Source organism: Hypanus sabinus, chromosome 28 (genome assembly GCF_030144855.1).
Source record: "Hypanus sabinus isolate sHypSab1 chromosome 28, sHypSab1.hap1, whole genome shotgun sequence".
Lineage (NCBI taxonomy): Eukaryota > Metazoa > Chordata > Chondrichthyes > Myliobatiformes > Dasyatidae > Hypanus > Hypanus sabinus.
Window position 1 is genome coordinate 26,805,555 of NC_082733.1, and position 17,378 is coordinate 26,822,932.

The window sequence follows — 17,378 nt, forward strand, 5'->3', positions numbered from 1 at the left end:
CAAGGCTAACAACCTTCGACTGATCAAAAATATTGTTACGGAAACAACAATGAAGAACCATTCTATGAATATGGCCAAGGACAAACAAATGGAGCATCTTCATTGCTACCCTGAATACCAGCAGCATAATGAGCAGTAATGAAAAGGTCATGTGAAGATCCCACAGCTTTGATGGAACATGCACATGACTAATTTTTTGCCCTCTTCTGATGAACAAGTCAACGTATTTTGGTCTGAAATTCTGACGTGAGTCTTTGGTGTCAGTTTCTGTCTCCTTTGTTCAAAGCAATGGGAAATGTGTTAAAATTGATTCTTGATACTCTCCTAACAATAGCACAAATCTCTGCTGTGTAAAAGTACACACTCCGCCTAAAAGAGATTTAAAATTAACCCTGTATTTTCCGAACTTCTCAAAATAAATAATTTCTTCTAGCTCTTCTGCCATTATTCTTTATAATTTAAGCCAGTATGGAATAGATTAGAGGACTTCTTATCTTTAAGCTTAATTGGACTGGTACTATAAATTACTAGTTGAATTCTTATTTTTTTCAGCTTGCGTGCCTGGATCCTGATGCTCTCTTCCTCCTATGCAAGTAGTTGTAATCAAATACAGTGTTTGCTTTTCTGAAAAATCCTGTTTTTTTTATTATTATGTTGCCACTAATTTATAGGCGTACCAGTTGATGGGTGAATTGGTCATAGTAAGTTGTCCAGTGATTAGACTAGGGTTAAATTGGAGGTTGCTGGGCTGCACAGCTCGAAGGGCCTATTCTGCACTGTATCTCAATAAATAATTCTATTTCTGCAGTGGTTTTCTTTTCATCTATAATGCTATTTTAAGTTCCCATTTATCTATCATAAAGGTATTTTTCATTCTGGTTACTCCATATCTGGGATTAGTTCAGAAGCAAGCTTATTGAAGAAATAAATAATTGAGTGTTAAAGCACATGACTGTGACAAGTATTGACATGTCTTGCACCAGGAAAATGTGTTTCAAAAATAGACACCTACAGCAATAAACCTATAGGCTATAATTAATCTGGGGCTATGCTGTGACTCTTCATTAAAAAGGTTCCCTATGAATAAAAATAATTCTAAGCAAACTAGAGGATTATTTCCTGGCTTTGAAGTTGCAGTCACTAATTTCTTTGAAGTTAAATGCTGCTAAGCCAATAGGACCTTTCAAGTGTTGTGACCCTTGCTGATATTGAAGCAGAAATTAATTTGTCTATTTTTAATTAATACTTTTAAGGCCATGTTTATGCCACCTTGAAGTCATTAATTTTTTTTTAAATGAAGCACCAAAGCCAGAATGATAGGGAGAAATAAACCTTGCATAGACTTCCTTGTGCCAGGTGAAATTCAGATAAATTATTGAGATTTATTTTTTAGTTGTAACATAGTCATTCACCTTGGTATTGGTTTATTATTGTCACGTGTACCAAGATACAGTGAAAAGCTTGTCTTCCATACTGTTCATACACAGTTCATTGAACTAGAGTAAGGTCAAGTAACAATGATACAGAATAAAGTGTAAAAGCTACTGAAAAGGTGCACTGCAAGTAAACGATAAAGTTCAAGGTCATAACCGGGTAACAGGGTTGCAAATGACTTAGTAGTTTTATGAGTTTTGGGCTGAATGATGAGGCTCATGTTAAAGCTGCAATCTTCATTCATGGCGCAAAGGTAGTTCCTGTGAGAGAGGTTTGTGGGTAGTTTGTGAGGTGGCACTTTCTTCCCATGATTTATGCAGGACTTCTGTGTATTTCCAATGCATGGACTTGAGATCCTGCCATTTCAAACCTTTTCAAACATCTGAATAGACATGTGGCGGGACTTACTAGGACTGTGTGAGGATGTTGCACATATTTTCAAAAAGACTTTGAGCAAATGCTTGAATCTTTTCCTCCTTGTGCCTGGTAATCTCCTTCATGGAAGCGTGGCAGTATTTGTGAGTCGGTTAAGTGTGTGAAGGACATGGCCTGCTCAACATAGCTGGCTAAGTGGCATTTGTCCAAGATTAGGATCCTGACATTGGTTCACTTTCCCTGTGGTGAACTACATATACCTGTCTGGACACGCCCCCCTGCTGACCGTGTCTCCTCCCACTGACCCCGATATAAAGGTGATTGAGGCCTGAGTCCTGCCCTCAGTCTCCAGGATGTTGTATGGTGGTCAACTACTGCTTGCTCTTTCTTCCAGTCAATAAAAGCCGATATCTTGCCTTCATGTCTCAGAGAGAGTTATTGATGGTGCATCATTCCCTTCAAGTGAATTTGGAAGAAGTTGCAGAGTCAGCATTGATGGCATCTTTCCAGTGTCTTGAGTTGCCTGCTGTAGGTAGTCAAAGCGTCAGAAGTATGTGAAAGGGTAAGGTTCACTGCTGCCTGGTAGACCACAGGTTCTTTTGCCAATTCTGAATTCCTGATTTTCAAGCATGATCAACAGCAAACAGTGTTGGTGCACTGTAGACAATAGTAATTGTCAGTTGTGTTTACCTTCACACTGAGGTGGCTCCCCAGGTTCGTAAAGTATCCACATTATCCAAAGTCTTACTGAGATTCTTAAATTGTTGAAGTGCAGTGTTATACATTGGGAGCTTTTTGGTAGAGGACCTTTGTCGTGTAGATGTTGAGTGTAACGTCCTTCCTCTCAAGCTTCAGCAAGTGTAGGTGTTGTCTGCATGAAGCTCATATGATCTTGATTCTGGAGGGCAGTTCTGTAGGGTGAACAGTTTCCTATTACTTCTACAGATCAAGACAAATGATGAGAAGGTCCAGAATATTGAGCTGATTCACTGCAAATGTAAAGTGTTTCTGGATAGAAAACATAACCATTCCTCAAGGGAAATGAAGCACTTCCACAAACATCTGAAGGCAGAGGTCCTACAGAAAATTGACAGCTTAAGAGAGATGATGGAAACATCATTTGCTGACAGTGGTGACAACTGAGGTCTTTGGTGCTGCCAAGGCTGAACAGATAATGTCCCATTTCATTACCCATTGAGAATGGTGGTGGACTTACCAAAGACAGAGGGGCAGTCAATATCCTCTTCAAAGACCAGCTCAACAGGACTTGGTTCTTGATGCAGGCTTTCTTAATTCCATTCTGTAGCCTGCTTGGTCCATTCTCGTTGCTGTTCCTGACTGACGAGAGGTTCAAGACCAATTAGCTTTGTAACCATTTGTGTGTATTTAATATATCGGTAATATTTGAGAAATCTTGAATATATATTTGATTAAGCAATCCTTGTTCATTTAAATAATTCATTACAGATTACATGTAAAATGCATGAACTGCATGCATCATCACACTACCATATGATATGTGTGTGCCTCACTTAAAGTAAACACGAAGTTAGATTACATTTTGGACTTCTGTGTCTTCCTTTCAATTAGATTAATTAGATTAGAAGTTACAGAACATAATAATGGCAACTAGGTATTTTCAAAATGAACCTGAGATGGCTACCAACCTGTTGAAACACAGCGAGGTGTTGGAACTAAAAAAAAATGCAGCCCAGCATCTGAAGGAATGGTTTAGCTTTAAAAAAATGCAGTGCAGCACATGTTCTTCAGAAGGGAAGACACGATCAAGTTTTGTCAGAAAACAATAGAATTTATGGGTTCATAAAGAGTGAGAACCAAGTTATAATAATCATAAAAAAGAGCAGAAATGGCTGGCTACATTGGAAAGACTGGTATGGTTGATTCCACAAGAGATAACTGGCTCATGTATGCTGAGCTAATTGAACAGTATTTTGAAGCAAATTAAATATCCAATGAGAAACAAATACTAATTTTGCTGAGTAAATTGGGCTTAAAGGCATATAGTTTGCTTCAAAGTATGACTGCTCCAACCAAGCCAACAGATATGTTCAAAGTTCAAAGTAATTTTATTATCAAAGTACATAAATGTTACCAAATGTTACCTGGGATTCATTTTCCTGCAGACATACTCAGCAAATCTATAGAATAGTATTTATAACAGGATCAATGGAAGATCAACTAGAGTACAGAAGACTACAGCCTGTGCAAATGCAAATATATAAATAAATTGCAATAAATAACAAGAATATGAGATAACACGATAAGTTCTTAAAGTAAGATTATTGGTTGTGGGCACATCTCAATAGATGGGCAAGTGAGTTTACTGATCCCCTTTTGTTCAAGAGCCTGGGGGTTGTGGGGTAGTAATTGTCCTTGAATCTGGTGTTGTAAGTCCAGAGGCTCTTGTACTGTCTACCTAATGGCAACAACAAGAAAAGAGCATAGCCTGGGTGGTGGGGAATCTTTGATGGATACTGCTTTCGTATGACAGTGTTGCATGTAGATGTGATCAATGGTTGGAAAGCCCTTACCCGTGGTATACTGAGCTGAACCTACTACCTTTTGTAGGATTTTCAGTTCAAAGGCATTGGTGTTTTCACATCAGGCTGGGATGCAGCCAATCAATCTACTCTCCACTACACACTTATAGATTTGCTAAAATTTTCGATGTCTTGCTGAATCTTCGCAGACTGCTAAGGAAGTAGAGGTGCTGTTGTGCTTTCTTTGTAATTGCACTTATGTGCTGGGTCCAGGACAGATCCTCTGAAATAGTAATACCCAGAAATTTGAAGTTTCTAACCCTCACTACCTCTGATGAGGACAGGCTTATAAACCCTTGATTTCCTTTGCCTGAAGTCTGTAATCTGTTTCTTGGTCTTGCTGACTTTGAGTGAGGCGGTTGTTGTTACGACTCTGCTCAGACAAATATTCAATCTCCCTCACAAGAGAAAAATCCACAGCTGCTGGAAGTCCAAGGTAACACACACAAAACGCTGGAGGAACTCGGCTGGCCAGGCAGCATCTATGGAAAAGAGTACAGTTGACGTTTCGGGCTGAGATCCTTTGGCAGGACAAAGGTGGTGAGTCATCAACACCTTTGATTCGGTCTACAACAGTGGCATTATCAGCCGAGTTAAATATGGTATTGGAGCTGTGCTTACCCAGGCAGTCATAGATGTAGAGTGAGTAGAGAAAGTTGCTAAGCACACAGCCCTGTGGTGCAGCAGTGCTGATGAAGATCGTGAAGGAGATGCTGTTGCCAATCTGAACTGACTGGGGTCTACAAGTGAGGAAATCCGCATCCGCTTGCACAAGGAGGTATTGAGGCCAAGGTCTTGAAGCTTATTGATTAGTTTTGAGGGGATGATGGTATTGAATGTCAAGTTGTAGTCGATTAAGAGCATCCATATGTGTTAGAGCACATTCTGGAGTGAGGGTATATGGCAAATATTAATTTCAACAGCAACCAATCTTCAGATTTAAGTGTGGATTGTAGATTGAATTTACAATGCAGCTCTGAACAATAATATTGAATTGAATTGACATTATTACTTACATCCTTCAAATACATCAGGAGTAAAACTCTTTACATCTCCATTCAAATGTGCAATGTGCAATTATAGTAATTTATAATAAATATTACGTACAACAGGATAGTCTGCATGGGGCTGCAGATTGGGGTTGATTGCAAACCAGGAAACACCCATTCACTTGACGTCTGCATATACATGGATGCAGCTAGAGGGAAACAATGCTGATTAACATTAATTTGGGTGTCTGGAGTGTCAGTATGAAGAATGAGGTGTACGAAAATTATATGTAACTTAAAGGAAGCACTGTAGATGCATTGCAACTATAGAATTGTCCTGCTGTTAACTTTTGATCTTTAGCATATAAAAATATCATGTAATATTGGGTCTGGCTGGCCTCTTTTTCCAAGAGTGACCTGAATGCTGAATGAAGACTTCTGTATCCACTTGCAACAGGGGTGTCTCTCCAGTGACTTGGCTCACAGTCACAACAGATGTAGCAACTTCACTGTCCAGATGTTCCAGTATTAAGTGAAGAGCCAGTGAGATGCCATCTGCTGTGGACCTGTTGCTGTTTCAGAGAGGGCATTAATTTGCAAGCTGTTGATGAACTATCTGATAATGAGAGTGACGCAGGACTGAGTACCCTTGAGATTCTTAATGTGAAAATTAACAATAGGCAAGCAACATGGCTTACAGCGGAAGCGAACGGCAAATAAATTACAATGGAGTTGGACACTGTTTCAGTCATTCCTCAAAGATACTGAACTAAAGCCTGCAGGTATCCAAGTAAGAACTTGCATTGGAGAAAAAATAACTCCAATAGCATGATACTTGTGACAGTGAAATACAACAACCAACAAGCCACGTTGAGCTTGTATGTAGTAAAAACAAGAGGAGGACCAGCATTGTGGGGGCACGATTGGCTGAGACAACTACAACTTGATTGGATATCTGTCCTCCATTTGCATTCCGCACCCCCTGCAATAAAGACAACTGAAAGCGAATTATGAAAGGTACTGGATGATGCTATGACTGTCTCCATGCGGTACACCATGAACCATTGCTCAGCAGAGGGCTAACAGGCGTTGGTGCTAACCTTTGTACTTCTGGTTGGAGAACATATTGGACCAAGGAAGGGCCTTGCTGCTCAGAGGAATCATGAAAGTGATGAAGGTCTGACTCCAACAGTTTTTGTAGGCAACATATCTGATATGTTCCGATGTGTTAATCAGGCAGTTACTTGTGAAATGTGGCTTGGTTTTAAGCTGGAAGAAAGTTCAAGGAGCTTGAGGAAAGTTGCTGGTGTTTGGCTTTTTTTGATTATAAAGAATCAGAATCTGCTCTGTGTGCTTTAAGGTTATTGTATGAACTTCAAGTCAGATACAAAAAGCTGCTTTTAAAAATAGATGCAAAGACCAAAGCCCAGCTGGATGAATGGAAGGCCAAAAAGAAAGGGGTCAATGGAGATATGAAGTAGAAGATTTGTCAGATGATGTTGTGGATGAGGAAACCAAGAGGAGAGAGCAGATCGTAAAGGGAACAATAGAAGGATTAATAAGAGAACACTTCAGTGAGCTAAATGCATTTTCTCAAGATCAAGGTGCACAAACTAGAATAAGAAAAAGGAAGGAGATGAAAGGTGGCTGGAGTTGTCAGAATTGCTTCTTGCAGTCTCAGAATCAACTCCTACAGCCATCATGGGAAAGATCCAGAATCTGAGATTGTTTCACAGCTACGAGTCTCACTTGCGACGCAGAGTGACTCTCCTCTCCCCCCCCCCACCCCCACCAGTCAGGAAAGACGTTATTCCACAGAAACCCTCTACAGCGATTAAATGGGACAATTTAAAATTTACTATGCTGTGGATATCTATATAGTAGTTGTATTATATAATATACTGTGTAAATAGTTGAGATGACTTCTATTAAGTTGGAGTTTATAGCTAAGCAGGGAGGAGTGTTGTGTATTTAATATTTCAGTAATATTTGAGTGGTTCCAAGATTGTCAAGCCGAGGAGTGGTGGTGGGGACAAGTTCCCACTACCTAAAAGTGCTCCTCATGGCATGCGCCTCAAATAGACTCTGACAACCACACGGCCTTCTCGTGTGGCTTAGCCTGTAAGCCGGTGGAACTGTTTCTACTGACTGGAGAAGGGGTGAAGGCGGGTCCTGGTGCCTTAAAACCAGTGATTCGGGTAGATGGAGCTTGTCAGCCTGGGAAGGCAGTCCATCTGAGAGGGAAGACTCTGATTTCAAACCTCAGCTGCCTTGCGGCCATACCCACTCATGGGAAAGGCTTCAGGAATAATCCCTGAGGACAAATCCAGAGCTGGAGTCCCTAAGGCAGTCCGATGTTGCTTTCAAACTCGTTCTGGCAACTCCTGTGACGACACTGATACCAAATTGTATCGGCCCTTGCCCTTCCCTTGGACAACATCGGTGGCATGGAGAGGGGAGACTCGCTGCATGGGCAACTGCCAGTCTTCTGTACAACCTTGCCCAGGCCTGCACCTTGGAGAGGACACTCCAGTGTCGCCTCACCACAAACACAGACTGAAGCAAGACTTCCCAGGCGTAGATCAATGGTCTCTCGAGACTAACAGATGCCACACAATATTTGAGTAATCTTGCATTTATATTGTTTGATTAAACATTCTTGTTCATTTAAATAAATAATTATGAGTTGTATGTAAGAATGCAAGAATTGCATGCGTCATCATGTAATACGTGTGTGCCTCGCTCAAAGTAAACACAAAGTCAGACTCACATTTCAGAATTCTGTTTTGTAACTTCGGACACATAAATTACAAAACATAGCACCATCTAACTGAGCATTTGCAGTCTCTGTGACAAGATAAATGATTAAAATCTTCTTTACACTTAATTACGTAGGTCCATGCTTTATTTAAGTTCAGAGGGAAGTGACAGTACATGTCTGGTATTTCATACAGACTGCTAAGTGCTAGAACCAGATGTACTAAAATATGATTAAGTATATTGAAGAGTCAGCTGCAGAATGTTCCGCCCAATATATGTGCACATTATATCAAATCAATGCAGTTTAGAACAGCAACCAAGGCAATTGAACCTCATCTAACGGGGAAACACAACTAAATCAAGTACAGAAAGTATTAACATTCTCCTAGGAGTTTGATAAATCTCAGAAGATTTCTGAAAGATCTAGTGGTCACAAAAGGCAACCAACTTTAACATTTGAATTAGCTGCCATTGTAATTAAAATGTATTTCCTGAAGCTATTGAGTCACAGTGAAGAACTGTGTAAGTTTAAGGAAATCATTTCACACCCTCGTAACATTCTAAGGAGTACTGGGTTAAAGAGTTATTCTGAAGCGTGGTCTGTGTTTTGTGATCAGATGAATTGGGTACAGTGAGATTCCATGAGCAAGTGTCAAATGACCAGTCCCTGCTTGTCTGTATTGCTTATTAAAGCACAACTATTGGAAAGGATACTAGGAAAGACTCCCTTTAATATAGCACAATTGAATTATCCTTCTGATCAACTGGATGGATTATCATTTTTATGTCTCATTTGCAAGGCAAACTATACACTGCATGAACATCAAATAACTGAAAATCTGCAGATGCTGGAAATCCAAACAACACAAAATGCTGGAGGAACTCAGCAGGCTAGGCAGCATCTATGGAAAAAGAGTACAGTCGACGTTTCGGGCCAAAACCCTTCAGCAGAACTGGACAAAAAAGATGACTAGAACTGAAAGGTGGGGGGAGGGGAGGGAGAAACACAAGGTGATAGGTGAAATCGGGAGTATTTTACTCCTAATCTCTCTTTCTCCAGTCCTGCTGAAGGGTCTCGGCCTGAAAGATCGACAGTACCCTCTCTGGTTCACCTATCACCTTGTGTTTCTCTCTCTCCTCCCCTCACCTTTCAACTCTACTCCTTATCTTTTACAGTGCCGCTGAAGGATTTCGGCCCAAAATGTCGACTGTGCTTTTTTTTCATAGTTGCCTGGCCTGCTGAGTTCCTCCAGTATCTTGTGTGTGTTGACTGCAGGAACATCAATCAGCTGTTCAGGCCTTCTCTGCCATTCGATTCAGTTGTGGCTGAGCTGTACATACACACAATGGTCACTTTATGTACCCCATCCACTCCAAGGTTCAAGATGTGTTCAGAGATGCTGTTCTGACACCACTGTTGTAACGTACGTTTATCTGAGTTACTGTCAGCTTGAACCAATCTGGCTATTTTCCTCTGATCTCTCTTGTTAACAAGGTGTTTTTCACCCACAGAACTGCAACTCACTGGATGTTTTTCTTTGTTTCTCTCTCCATTCCCTGTAAACTCTAGAGAGACCGTTGTGTGTGAAAATACCAGATCAGCAGTTACTGAGATACCCGTCTGGCACCAACAACCATTCCACGGTCAAAGTCACTTAGATCACCTTTCTTCCCCCATTTGGATGTTTGATCTGAAAAACAACTGAATCTCTTTGAGCACGTCTGCGTGGTTTTACACATGGAGTTGCTGCCACGTGATTGGCTGATTAGTTATTTGCATTAACAAGCAAGTGTACAGGTGTACCTAATAAAGTGGCCACTGAGTGTAGTTCTGCAATGCATTGTACACCTCAGTGCTCACACCAATTTCTAACTTAATTTTCAACGGAATAGTATCTGGACATTTTAAGGTAGAAAGTTCAAATTTTCACAGCCAGTTCTGTTGCAATAACTAGTTCTTTGTTTCACTCCTAAATCCTTTTATTCTATATTCCTCCATCAGAGGAAATAACTTCCCCACACACCTGATTTAATCCTTTAATCTTTTAAAACAACTCAATTAGATGAGCTCTCTGGCTGTAACCTCACTTTTATGTCTTGGTATTTTTAATTTCTCTACTGAGATAGGACATAAATTACTTATTAAAGTTCCACTGCTTTCTGTCCAGGGCCCTTCTCCAAGCATTCTGTGCCTAGCTCCTTGAGAGTTAACAACTGTATTGCGAATTTAGAAGATTAAATGGGACATTATTGAATGGGTATAAAAATGACGTCCTCTGCCTGTCTGGTAATCTTTTCCTACAGACAGATCTTGGAAAGGCGTCCCCCATCTTGGGAGTCTAGCGCCAAAGGGGTAGCTGACTCCTGAGAATCTCTCCAATTCAGATAGGGATGATAGGATACAGATACAGATAGAATTCAGATAGGGAACAGGTGGGGAGAACATTGTTGGTGTTTGGTCATAGTGTCGCTCCATCATGGTGAGCAGTAGCCTCTGAGTGATCTTGGTCTTTTCCTGCCAATTAATTTTGCATCCTTGTATAGAAATGACTGATATATAAGATAGAACATACTTTACGCTTTATACTGTGGACAGGAATTCACACTGGGGTGCAACACTACCGTGCCTTTGGTTCCACCTGTGTGCAGTTCATGTGTTCTTCCTGTGACAACGTGTTTTCTTCCCACATTCCAAAGATGTGCTGGTGTGTGGGTCAGCTATTGTAAATTGTCCCTTGTGTAGATCTCAAAGCAGGAGAAAATCTGCAGATGCTAGAAATCCAAGGCAGATTGCACAAAATGCCGGAAGGACTCAGCAGGCCGGGCAGCATCTATAGAAAAGAGTAAACAGTCGCCGTTTTGGGCCGAGACCCTTAACCAGGGCTCAGCTCTTTACTTCAATCCCCCTCTCCCGGTCTCACCTATCACCTGCCACCTTGTACTTCTTCCTCCCCTCCCGCCACCTCCTTACTCTGACCTCACTTTCTTTCCAGTCCTGATGACGGGTCTTGGGCCTAGATGCCGCCTGCTTACTCTTTCCCACAGAGGCTGCCTAGCTTGCTGAGTTCCTCCAGCATTTTGTGTGTCTTCCCTTCTGTAGATGATTAACAAGAGGATCAATAAGGAATCTGACGGGTGAGCGATACAGGATGGGTCCCCAACCTGGGGTCCATGGATCCCTTGCCCAATGGTATTGGTCCATGGCATAAAAAAAGATTGGGATCCCCTGGGTTACAGGGAAATAAGGTGGGTGCCGGGGGTTAGTGTGAATGCTCAGAGCTGGCATAGACTCAATGGGCTGAATGGTATCCTTCACATCAAAAGGGAATTAAGCATTATTTTTGAATGGAAGGATACCACTTTATCAAAGCTTCATTTTTTTTTGTAGCTGGCACTAATTTAATTTAGGCATTGAATGGCTGAATTTAAATGTTGCAATGGTTAAGTGATTAAGGGTTCAGACTCCCCGTCATCTGCAGTGCTTTCTGCTAGTAAAGAACACAAATCTGGGAATTTCCAAGCTGAACCTCCACTCGAATACAACTTGATTTTCAGCTGGAACGAGCCAGGGATGTAACTTTAAGCATTGAATGGTGGTATTGCTAGGAATTTTAAATGCCTGTGAATTCATGGGGCATTTATTATTACGACCATTGCATGAATCTTGGTTAGTTTGTTGTGTTTGTAGTTCATTCCAGTTATCACTGTTCATATTCTTCATCTTCCATGCAGTCTATAGAGTATAATTTGAGACTGAGATCACTTAATCATGATTACTTGTGTGGGCTGTGTGCCATGGCCTTAGGAATGGTTCCTGTCAAATTTATGTGTATAATACATGTGTTTATGCAAACTGAAATTTATCCACAAAGTAGGAACAGTTGCAAACTTCCTACTCCCACTTCTTTTTGAGTGAATAGTTGGGTCTGGGTCAAAGCCTGGTTTTCTGATGGGCTTCGATCATTTCTAATGTGTTACAATCCATTCTGTGCACAAGTCCGCACCTTTAGATTTAGCACTGGGGACACCAGCACGGCAGCCAAAATATATAGACTGAGTTGTAAAAAAGGCACACAGTGTATACTGCCAAGGTGTCTGAGGTTGGATTTGTTCAGCACTGTTGCATGTTTGCTGATTGCTAGATTCCATCACTGGTTTGGAATTGAAAGGTGTGTTACCTAACTCCAATCTCTCCTAACTTTGAATCAAACAAATTTAAAGCGTTAATGGCAAAATACTGCAATCTGTTTGCCTCATGCAAAAAAAGGTGTGGCCTTGACAGATGGATCTGTCAGTGATAAACTGGTATTGCCTATAAATTGTTGAATTACTGCTATATTGTGTGTCACTATTGTGCAATTAGCTAGTCCATTAGAATGAAACTAGAATACCCGCAAAGATTTAATTTATGGATTTACAGCTGAGTTAATTCTGGGCTCCAGATTGAAGAATTATATGAATACAACAATTAGTTGTATAACAATGCAAATTCTACTTTATTTTGAAAAGAATACACTGGGATTTCCTCTGGTTAGGTGGGGTGCAACTGTTATAATATTTATTAGGATGCCTATTAAAGATTTCGCTGCAATGTAATGATTTTTTATCACATGTCGCTAACAAATAGTTGAGGGACGTGAATCGTACGAAATTTATTTTCCTGCTACAGTCACTGAATAGCAGCATCAAGCTTTATAACACTTTGAATGCAGAGCAGAGCTTCCTCTGCCAAGCTATGAATCAGCAACCTCTATTACATCAATGTAACATTTCTTCCATTTTCCAGACCAGCAGTCCTAGGGTCTGAGTGATGATTGTCGATCAGCGCTGTTCTGTGCTGTGGTTTGTACCGGGGCAGAAACTGCAATGAGAATGCTTACATTCATTTCACATAGAACTCTTGCAGTCAACAGACAAAGGAGACTTTCATTACATCAGCCCGCAGTAGATTTGAACTTGGAACCAAATGGCAAAAAGCCAGTGATTAAAACACTGCGCCACCTTGTTTCCTGTCTGCAATTTCTTTTTGATTTCCTTGATTTCATGATTAGATTCACTTGCCGGTTACAAAATTCTGTGAGAGGTTAAGGGTGAATAAAACACTGAAAATATTTCACACAACAGAAGTTTAAACAGTGAAAAGATGTGCCTGCTTTTAACAGGACTATTGTCCACTGTTTCATTAGAAACAAAGATATTAACAGCTCTTGTACAAATGCAGTTGACATACAAGACCCTAGTCATGTCTTCACGGTAAGGTGATAATTTGTGAGCGAAAATTTTACATCAGCATTTAATGTAAGTCACCAGCTCTGTGTTTTATGGATTTGCACTTGGTAAGTAGAATATGCCTCTGATTGATCTTAAGGTCCTTATTTCTGTTATAATCTTGCTGATCATTCCTTATTCAGGCTTGCAACAGATTTGGCAATTATTACCATCCCGAGGTTTTCTTTTAGCTGCAAATACTGACACTGTCAGTTACATCAGCCCTGTATTTATGGGCCATAAACTGCATTCACTGTCCAATCTGATTACAAGCGACCACTGACCAACGTCTCAATGGATTACCGGTTTTAAAGCAAGTCTTCAAAAATTGTATAAATTCAAGATTCGCTCATAAATGTGGCTAAACCCGATGAACCAGAAGATGACCTGTGACGAAAACCGACTTCCTAAACCTGCCGCTTGACTGCTCGTCTTTTGCAGTATTTGTTTCAGCAGGGCTTTCGTTACCTAGGAAACCAGCGCATTGGCTATGTGTAAAAACAGTTAAAGAACAGTGCAATCAAAAGGCTGCAAATAAAAGAGTAAATCTGTGAAGCAAGATGGTCTTTTCAGGTTTGATTACCACTTCCATTACTTGCGGAAAAGAAAGATCACAATCTAGATTCTATTACACTGCAGGAATAATGATTTCATGGGACAGGCCCTTGAATTCTGTCTTCATTGAATCTTTTATTGCTTTGCACGATTTGTTTTTTTACTCTCTGCACATTGGGTGTTTGTTGGTCTTTTTTTATACGGGTTCTTCTGGATTTCTTTGCAAAGAGACTAATCTCAAGGTTGTAAAACGTAGACATACTTTGATAATAAGTGTACTTTGAACTTTGAATCTAGTAACCCCTGGTATCTTGAGGGATTCTACCAAAAAGAGGGATGCAGAAAGGAGAGAAATGATGTCTGGTGACGTTCTCACAATAAGTTGTTTTAGGTGATAGTGCAGGTTGGTTATTTCCTTCCTGGCACTGCGTTGCTATTCTGAGATATATTTGTATTCTACTCAAAGCTTTCTCCCATTTTAACAGAATCACGCTTCAACATCTACAGTACCTGTGCACATAAGAACTTGCCTTGTATGTCATCCTTGGAGCTGAAGATCAAACACAAAGCTCCACCTTACAAATTATTTACTGAGGCTCACAATTCTGAAAGCAGAATCTGGACCCATGTATCGTGTCTCTGAGATTCTGGGATTCTGGCTTTTTTAACCGTGTTAGTGGAAAACCAGGACTTTTAGAAAGACCAAAACATGTGTATTTCTTGATCTCTGACTGTAAGATAGGTGAATTTAATTTTTTTTTTAAGTACAACATCTTAACAGCAGCACTATCTAAAATAGGTTTTAAAAGGCAACAAGTAAAGGAAACCGAAAATGGAGAATAGATAGAAAAATAGGGACAAAGTGGATGGCACTTGGAGGGCTAGCACAGGCACAATGTCCCGTACTGTAAAACATCTAAATTCTCTTAAAGCAGCTAATGATACCTATTGGCCTAAATTATTCTTGGGTCTTCAGAATTCTATAGGTGATTTGAGAATCCATGATACATTTTCCAACTTTAAACTGGGTTACTAGGCTGGAATATACCATAGATTGGAGCAGCAGAATTGAAAGCATCTCACTATGTGCAAGTGGAAAAGCATTTAACAAAAGCTCGTTAACACATGTTGGCACAGCAGATAATTCACTCTTTCTTCAAAACAACATATTTAATCACAAACTGGTTTGTTTTTAAATGCAAACATCTAGAATATAACACTCAGGCAAGAGGATTTGCTGTGGCACCCAGATACAAACAACAGAAGTGGTCCATTTAAATGATGAACAAGTCAAATGCTTTCCAATTTTGGGGGTTGCAGAGTTCAGATGATTCCTTCATCGAGCAGCTTGTTGACGCCGTGACAGATTTTCTGCAGCGACTCTTTGTATACGCCATTGGGATTGTACAATTCAGAGAGAAATTCCACATCTGCAAAGAGTCTGAACACGTGATCGATGCGGCTGTGGGATTTGGGGGTGAGGTGGCGCTCAATCAGTTCGTGCAGTAAGTCCTTGCATTCATTCAGCAGCTCCGCCAGGATGCTTCTGTCAAACGTGAACTCAACCTCATAAAAGCTCACCGCCGTCATGGCAGCCTGGTTTAGCTTCTTCTTGAATTTATCCACAATCTCCACTTCGTCCTTGTTAAACTGATTGTTCCTGTAGAGGATCCCGATTTTCAAGGCAATCTTGATCAAGTCCTTCAAGACTTTGTGGGCTTCCTTCTTGTCGTTTGTGTACTCTCTGGTTACCTTGTACAGCTCGTCCAAGATGTCGCTGCTTGTGTCGTCAATGAGCATATTGGCCACCACCTTGGTGGCCATTTTGGTGAGGATTTTCTTCTGAGCTTGTAAGGCCAAGCTTTTGGAATTAAAGGTTTCAGTTCCTGCTGTGAAAATAAAGGATAAACAGAATGTTGATCACAAAGGATTTTCATAAGGCAGTTCATGCAAGTCCCCAGCACAATAGTAGGCTATCATACACCTGGCCCCATTGCACTCATCCTGTCTCAGCTTATTTTACTTTATTAGCAAATCATTTTACTTTCTCTTTTGCATACTCATGTGGATTCCCCTTATTAAGATAGTTATCTCAATAATACTGTGGTAACAGACTATATCTAAATGGATTTGGTTGCATCTGAATGTTGAAAAGTAGAGAGTTTAAGAACCAGAGTGTAGAGCTGATGACAGAGGTCTGGATCAGGGGTTCCCAACCAGGGGTCCACAGACCCCTTGCTTAATAGTATTGGTCCATGGTATTAAAAAGGTTGTGAACCAGTGGTCTAGTTGGACACACCACCACAGTATTGAGGCTTTGTCTTCTAGATAACTCATTAACTGAGGGACCATTAGCTTGCAAGTGACTGCAGTGGTCCATATAAATATTATTTTGAACAGCAGCAAAGATGTATCCTTAGTAACTGATATAATATTACTAAGTTGGGTAATCTAGTTGCTTATGGGAATTGCACTGTCTCCCAATTTCCTATGATACAATTTCAAAGCTATTGCAAAGCACTTTGGGGTGGTCTTAAAAAGATAAGAGAAGTTCCTGTATAAAGTTGTGTTCTTTCTATTAAATATATTAGACTGATGAGCCATTTAGATAGCTGTGGATCAAGAGGTTCTTATCAGGTTCAAATTGAAAAGAGGATTGTTCTGCACAACAACACTTCATCATCATTTCAGGCATTCTCCCACAGCCTCAAGCGTGTCTTGAATTGTCCCTCTCTATTTCCATTACCCAATGTGGAGATCTAGGCACTTTCATAATGTCAGTCCAAAACTTGTCAGTTTAAACCTATGACTCCACACTCACTTCCAACCGTAAAGCCCACTGTAACTTTAAATAGCATTTATAGTTGTTCTTTTCATTTATTGTAGAAGACCCACAATGAATCTCACAGTGCTAATGACTGATCTTTAATCACTGTTTCTAACCACGATGGAAGCCTGAAATAGAACAAGTAATGGCCAGAAATAGCACAATAATTTAGTCAACATTTGTAAGCAGCTATAGCAACTCCCAGCTGCTGTGGGTTCAAGTCCACGCCAGGGACCGAAGCGTAACAAACAGCACTCACGAGGATGTAGCACTGTTTAGGGGAAGATGCCATTGCCTGTTATTGGGGCATGCAAAAGTTCCCATAGCATTTCACAGAAGGGCAAACAAATTATTTCATTAGGATCTGTATTTCAAGACATAGAAAAATTATTGATATTTAGCAAAACAGATTTAGTATAAAATAGTGGTTCATTCCCATTCTAGTCTGTGAATAGAAAGGGAAGGGGGAGCATCTGATGATTAATTTTCTGCCTGGTACTGTGCCATATTAGTCAAATGGTGAAGGACTTCATTGCAGTTTCAGCTTTAGCAATTTAATGTGCTGGGAGCCTCTGGTTTGCAAATGAATCAATGCAATAGCGTGGATTT

The 17,378-nt window shown here is 40.4% G+C and overlaps 1 protein-coding gene across 3 annotated transcripts in view; it reads right to left on the reverse strand.

Annotated features, from left to right (window-relative positions):
* Nucleotides 1-13,958: 13,958 nt before the first annotated feature.
* The window catches only part of tnfaip8l3 (tumor necrosis factor, alpha-induced protein 8-like 3), a 90,628-nt gene continuing 87,208 nt past the window's right edge, over nt 13,959-17,378 (reverse strand). For all 3 annotated transcript variants that reach the window (XM_059952790.1, XM_059952788.1, XM_059952789.1), the window contains one exon: nt 13,959-15,831. In XM_059952790.1, the coding sequence (XP_059808773.1) occupies nt 15,266-15,766 (501 nt within the window). In that variant the 5' untranslated portion in view covers nt 15,767-15,831 and the 3' untranslated portion in view covers nt 13,959-15,265. The remainder of the gene's footprint in view (nt 15,832-17,378) is intronic.